This window comes from Trachymyrmex septentrionalis, unplaced genomic scaffold (genome assembly GCF_001594115.1).
Source record: "Trachymyrmex septentrionalis isolate Tsep2-gDNA-1 unplaced genomic scaffold, Tsep1.0 scaffold20, whole genome shotgun sequence".
Taxonomy (NCBI): domain Eukaryota; kingdom Metazoa; phylum Arthropoda; class Insecta; order Hymenoptera; family Formicidae; genus Trachymyrmex; species Trachymyrmex septentrionalis.
This window is the reverse complement of record NW_017305180.1, coordinates 3,908,679-3,915,321: the sequence shown is the minus strand read 5'-3', so window position 1 is coordinate 3,915,321 and position 6,643 is coordinate 3,908,679. Positions and strand designations below refer to the sequence as shown.

General features: G+C 31.9%; 3 protein-coding genes across 5 annotated transcripts in view; 1 reads left to right on the top strand and 2 right to left on the bottom strand.

The window, feature by feature from the left end:
* Positions 1 to 1,167: 1,167 nt before the first annotated feature.
* Positions 1,168 to 2,730, bottom strand: LOC108747626 (homocysteine S-methyltransferase YbgG-like). Of its 3 annotated transcripts, XM_018485219.1 has the most exons (3): positions 2,650 to 2,730; positions 2,130 to 2,484; positions 1,168 to 2,060 (listed from the first exon to the last, which is right to left on the bottom strand). In XM_018485219.1, the coding sequence occupies exons 2-3, from the start codon at positions 2,341 to 2,343 to the stop codon at positions 1,375 to 1,377; spliced, it is 900 nt and encodes a 299-aa protein (XP_018340721.1). In that variant the 5' UTR covers positions 2,344 to 2,484; positions 2,650 to 2,730; the 3' UTR covers positions 1,168 to 1,374. The 3 variants fall into 3 exon arrangements, with proteins under 3 accessions (XP_018340721.1, XP_018340719.1, XP_018340720.1); XM_018485217.1 differs by having other exon boundaries at positions 1,168 to 2,484; XM_018485218.1 differs by having other exon boundaries at positions 1,168 to 2,552; positions 2,650 to 2,719.
* A 697-nt stretch (positions 2,731 to 3,427) lies between these two features.
* On the bottom strand, positions 3,428 to 4,777 carry LOC108747654 (proteasome maturation protein). The gene is made up of 5 exons (XM_018485253.1): positions 4,661 to 4,777; positions 4,213 to 4,313; positions 3,882 to 3,942; positions 3,609 to 3,784; positions 3,428 to 3,525 (listed from the first exon to the last, which is right to left on the bottom strand). The coding sequence occupies exons 1-5, from the start codon at positions 4,661 to 4,663 to the stop codon at positions 3,438 to 3,440; spliced, it is 429 nt and encodes a 142-aa protein (XP_018340755.1). The 5' UTR covers positions 4,664 to 4,777; the 3' UTR covers positions 3,428 to 3,437.
* Positions 4,778 to 6,435: 1,658 nt separating this feature from the next.
* The window catches only part of LOC108747623, a 3,889-nt gene continuing 3,681 nt past the window's right edge, over positions 6,436 to 6,643 (top strand). The window contains exon 1 of the mRNA XM_018485213.1: positions 6,436 to 6,584. Within this exon, the coding sequence (XP_018340715.1) occupies positions 6,504 to 6,584 (81 nt within the window). The 5' untranslated portion in view covers positions 6,436 to 6,503. The remainder of the gene's footprint in view (positions 6,585 to 6,643) is intronic.

The following is a 6,643-nucleotide window of genomic DNA, read 5'->3' as shown; positions in this document are numbered from 1 at the left end:
TAAAAATGTTTAATAAAAAATATTATTATTATAAATATTAACTCCTTTTACAATGTACTCATTACTACTCATTAGATTCAGATAGTGATTAAGAAACTAATATCTTTAAAATTATGGCTATTTATGTAAAGAAATCTCGAAGTGAACATTTATGAATTTAATTATAAGTAGTAATAGAAATCAAAATGCTTTTTACCATTTTTTTATGACAGTAATGTATTTCGTAAATAAGCAATAGCTTATATTTATTTATATTGTTTTAATATATGACGAGATAAATGGCAAAATGGCTACGATACGTTAGGTATCTCTTTCTCTCTCCTTTCTTTGTCTCTCTCCCTCGCTCCCTCTCTCACTCTCTCACCCTGCATAGTTCATTTGTATGACATAAATCATATCAATCGTTGATTTATTGTGATAATTATTATAAATCATTTTGACGAAATGTATATTTTAATCGTTTTTAGCTTTGTAGTATTTTTTACTGTAGTTTTTTCATATGCATGTATTATACACGCGGAAACAATAGCGTACCTGATAATAAAGTATTACAATTCAGAGAAAAAAATTCCTTTACATATAAAACTTTTGTTTCTTTTGTACTAACAAAACGAGAATACACATTATTTATTTTCGAGACATTAGATATATCATTGTATGGAAGTATTAAATATCAATAAAAATTTTACAGATTTTAAAAAACGTAGTTGCGTATATCGCATAACATTTAGCGTGAAAAATAATGTATTGTATCTCGTAATAAGAACTTATGTAAAACATTAACAGAAAAAAAATAAATACTTCATTGAATAAATTACTTAAATGATATTTGCGCATAAATGTCAAAGATGCAAATATGTAAATTATTCTTTATATGTATGTAGCAATTTAATTTTGTTTAAAATTGATTATATCATGGTGGAAAAAGGCCAACACGAATTATATGACACCTTTTTTGCGTAGCAAAATGAGAAGCCCAGTAAAGTACATACATTTACGACGGAGCTGAGCGTTTTAAATAACATAAAGCTTTTATATATTATTACTATTATAAATACTTACTATTATATATTAGACTATTATAAATAGTCAATAACAAAATTATAATTTTCCAATTTTTTTTCGTTATAAAATCTTGATATAAAATTGTGCAATCTGGACTGTGTGTAATACCGGTAACATATACGAAAAATTAATATAAAAATTATTACATTCGATAAAATGGACGACGCATACTCAGATTTTAATCCAGATGCCGCGAGAACAATAGGAGTTTGTAACCCCTGGTTTTAAACAGCGCGTATATGTGTAAAAATCTGTAAAATATCTGTAAAATATCTGTAAAAAATATATTTGGAAGTTGCTGGCATCACTTCAAAATTTCTTGTTATGTCGATTTACTTCCGATCGAATTAGCTTAATGTCCTCTGCGAAGATCTTGCAGCAACCGCCGATGTAACGAATTCCTAGGTCCAACCATTCTGATATAGGCAGATTCAGAGAATGATCGTCTTTGACCGCGATCCATTCGCCGCTTGTAGAATAGCTGCCACCTCTGTTAGGATACACTATCAGGGGAATGAAATCCTGCTCCGATGAAGCGCTTTCGTTGATACCCTTCAGTAAAGGAGTCACGTACTTCGGATCGATACAATTGACGCCAACTGCGACAATCTGCAATGGCAAAGTGCGGTAACAACGCACAGCTGTATTTTGGAATACGCTGCCGTCCGACATGAATTGACCATCTCGACATGAAAACGAGAGCCAAGCACGGGCATGTGGGTACTCCTTCAGCAACTCTAGAATGGCTTCCGCTTCCTCGACGCAGGGTATAGTTTCGAAAGCTAGAAGATCAATACCAGCGTTCAATAACGCCTTAACGCGCGGCCTGTGCCAATCAATTAGTTCTTGTCGGGATATATTCTTTCCGTAGGAACCGGTATATTCAGATCCATTGTGTAGATAAGCGCCATAAGGACCGCACGATCCAGCGACCATAGGTCTCGACTCAAAGGAGATGCTCTTTTCCTGAATGTAATCATCTACAGCTTTCCTAGCTAAGTTTACAGATGTGTTGAGCAAGTCCAAACTTTCATGTTCACTTATCTTTAGATACTTCATCATACCAGGTACGGACGCTTGATAGGTATTAGTCTCGATAATGTCGGCACCGGCGCGTAGAAAATCCAAGTGTGTGGCATATATGGCATCGACATTGGTTTTAAGGAACCGCGCTGTCCACAGCGGATCACCATCGATTTTTGCACTCACATGCCGTGACAATTGCCCGGAAAAACCGCCGTCCAGGATCTTAACAGCATTTTGACAATGTTCCATCATTGTTGATATGGATGGTTGTAGATTCAAGTATATCAACGTGTACGTCAACGTGTTTTAATATCACGTGTCAAAATCACTTGGATTTGCACGATTTTAAAAAGAGAATTCTCCCTTCCGTAAAGGACACTTTGAAATTCTCTCCTATTAATTTAAAAAAACCGATCGAAAATTGGCTCATTATCAAGTGCACTGATATTTCTTAGTACTAACTTTGATTAGAGCAAATTATTTGTATTACCTTTTGTGTCGCAGAATATTACGACTTCCTCATAAAGAATAATAAATTATTAAAAAAAGATCTTTTACCTGATGCGAACAGACAATGCGAAAGTACGAAGGATATTTGGATTATTTCAAATCAAATCAAATTAATTCTTCTGATTCTTCATTGCAGTCAACTTAGGTTACAACATGAAAAACAACACGTGTTTACTACCATGACTCTCGAAACGAAATATTTCTACGACTTCCACGAGAGAGAAACTGAACGGTAAGGAGGGATGTGACCGTAATAATATAACCTATACGAGTTACTTTATACGAAGTACTCGTAACGAATACTTCATATCGACATCTTTGTCTCCGCGTGAAGGTCCACGTGACTGGAAAATATTATACCTTATGAATAAATTATTGATAAATTAATTGCATATTTTACAACAGCAGGCAGGAAACTTCCATAATAATAGTATACTCTATAAACCAAGTTTGTTTAATGAAAAACTTATATATTACAGCAAAAGTTGACATTAAATTATGTTGTATAATTACCGGTAAAACGCTTATTTTTTTTTGTTAATCGAAGATTGACAATACCCGAGTAAAATATACTTGTAAAAAATTACAAAATTAATATTTTTTTTAACTAAATATACCGATATTTTCTTTATCGAATATATAATATTGAATGGAAATTTTTTCACATTTATTGAATTTGTTAGATATTAAGATTTGGCAATTTTATTAAAATATTGCCAAAAAAAAACCTAATTATATTTTACTTACAAAAATTATACAGAATTAATTTATTAATAGTTATTAAGACTATATAAATTTCCATTTTTTATTAAGACAACATTTTTGCAAGATAAACATTACAATAATCCAAGATGATTTTCTACGACGGCATGTGGCTGTCCCATTTGTTCCCTGAATTCAGACGTATTGAAGACATCTTCAAATCTATAAATAATAATATATAAATGTATAAAAATTGTTGAATACAGACTGATTTGTCAGTGTAGTAATATATTTGTTATAAATACTCTATATTCTGATCTTTTCCAAGTAAAATATCTCGCATCACATTAGACGACGATAAAAATGGAAGTCTTCCGATGCTCTCAGTGGCTTTCAATTCCATTGCTATGCGCAGTGGAGCATGTAATCCTTGTGTATTTCTAAGCAATATCATATTCATGCGATCTTGATTTTTTTTATACTGAAATATACAATTTACTATTTTAAAATTGTCCATGTTGAGAGAGAGAGAGAGAGAGAGAGAGAGAGAGAGAGAGAGAATATACAATAAATCTTACATTTCGTTCTGATGCTTCCAAGGGATGTGCGAAACCAACACTCTGTCGGATTGATGACAGACTAAATAAACAAGAGTAATGTTAAAAACTATTTCTTAAAAGAAACTACTTTTAAAGATTTGTAAAATATGAAGATTTTGTAATACATTCCATTATTCATTGCAAGTACTGAAAATCTATAATATAAATAACATGAACTACAGATTTTTAGTATTTGCAGTAAGTAATGTAGTCTGTATTTCAATAATGAAAGCAAATTCTCTCAAATGAAATGAATTATGTTATTTAATTCTTGCAACTTAGTTTTTTAAGTTTATTTAAATTATCATACCCTGACACCATAGGATTGGGTAAGTCATAGTTAGTTTCATTTTTAACATCGAATTGTTCAGGTACGACAGGCTTGGGTATGATTGATGGCAAACCGAAACTCTGAAATTATAACAATTATAATAGAGATAAAACTTTGTGTGTTGATGTTTAATTTTCTCTACTATTTTATATAAAATAATAGTAAATATAAATTAGTAGCCGAAAATTACATACAATTTATTAATTATTTTTACAAAGCACAAGCACGATTTAATTTTTTTTTAAGTTATTGTATAATTATTAATTGACATTCAATCTACGACACAAGGAAATCTATAGAATAAACAGTAAAATCGACTGTCATTGCTAACATAACCTGTTCATATATAATATATTATATAGTATTGTCTTAAAATTGATATGTAAATAATACGCAATATACTATTTAAAAAAAATACGTCGATTACCATTTTATTGCCTTGCTATCACGACAGAAATCACACCAATGTCAAAACGATTCAAAAATTTTTTTGACAATCCACTCCAAGAAACAAGAATCTTATAATGTCACAGCGTTCGTAAACTTATAAAATTTCGGTGGAATTCGTATCGATTGTGAACCAGGCTGTGTTCCAAAATTTACTGCCAGCGCTGCTACAGCAAAAATCTACAGTTTACGTTACGTGTACTATACATTTTCAGCACTAGCAGTGAATTTGGAGAACACAGCTCCAAGTAATGCTAGTTTCCAAATTTGTTTAAACCTATATCAGACTAGAAACTGATATTGAGATTGAATTTAATCAATCGAAACAAAGTTTACTAAATTTGATATCGATTTTCTTTCTTTTGATTGATTAATCCTTTGAAGTAGTGATGCATATTCATAATGCTTATATTACTAGAGGAAAAATGACCTATCCAACCAATGGGTGCATCTAGAAGCACGACCGCTTACTAAGCGCTTAGTAAGCTCTTGCATCTGATTGGCATATTAGAACTAAAAATATAGACCAAACAGGTACAAAAGCTCACTGAGAGCTCAGTGAGCGATCGTGCTTCTGGATACATTTAATGAGTAGAAAGTGTGAGCAAGACTGAGAGACAGAAGATGTATATTTCTATCCTGCTCAGAAACTTTTCTTCTTTCTGCGCATGTGCCAAAAGAGGATAGAAGAGGACAGAAATCTTCTGTCTCTCAATCTTGCTCACTGCTCAACGTCCGTATTCCCCCTCTAATAGTATAAGCTCTATGTGCATATTTGGCTTTGGGCACCATCAAGAATCTGCCCCTCTACTTATGCTCTACCAATTAACGCCACTCTCAACTAGCCGAACGCGAAGCAAAAGTGGAAGGATAGATTCTCGATGATACTCGGGGCCAAATATACATCACTGCTTTGAAGTTCACTGTGTTCAGCAGAAAAAAATTGCTCAATGAGTGATTCTTTAATTATATTAAGTGTATTTAGCAGGCTCAACATCAACAGTTGAATAAGCGCTTGCTACTATTGGTATATTTTTTTTAGACTTAAAGATTTGATTGGATGATCTAAAAGAATACCAATAACAATGAATACTCAATCAAGTGTTGAGTCTACCGAATGCAGCCGTTAATTTTTATTTCTAGGAGTCGGTCTCACCAACTCCGATTAACCTAATCGGTCGATCACTACATTGGAACTGACCAATTGCATTTGCTGTTTAGCAGAATTGATCAATCACGGTTGATACTTAATCGATCGATTTTTAATTTTTATTTTTTAATTCTATTTTTCGATGATCATTTTTATATGTTTTTATATGGCAAATAATGTAGTCTCTCGAGCTGTCTTTAGCTTACCGCGGTGCAAATATTTTAATTTAAATAGTCGCATTTAGAATCTGCGCAGAATCGTACAAAATTCGTCTTGAGAATGAGCACACTTGACTTTTTTTCACCATGAGTAATGTATTTAAGATGCCAATACAACCCTCTGATTGGTTCATGACATTATAAAACTGTACTCACAAAACAGTCTTAAATGTAAAACTTGATTTTGAAAATATAGATCTAAAAAAACATTTAAAACATTTTTATAAAATGACTTATGTTTTGATTTTGAACTTTGTGTTATTTGGGAAGTTTTTATATAGCACCATATTTGGTGCTATAACTACTATATACGATTTCTTCGATACGAACGATCGATCAAACAATTTCATCACCTAACGTCAGTTTGCCTCAGTTGTTAGTACTTTGTATACTTATATAAATAAGAAATTTAATTAAAAATTTATGAACGATAAATTTCATATTTTTCTATCGCAATGTCCTTATACAAAGCAAGAAGAATTAGTTCTTTGCGTGAATCACTTGCGTATAAATTACCGAGGAAGATTCTGATTAGGGTAAGTAAAATAGTCATTGCGATAACGTTTTGAAACAGAATCTTATATGCAATTTTTTT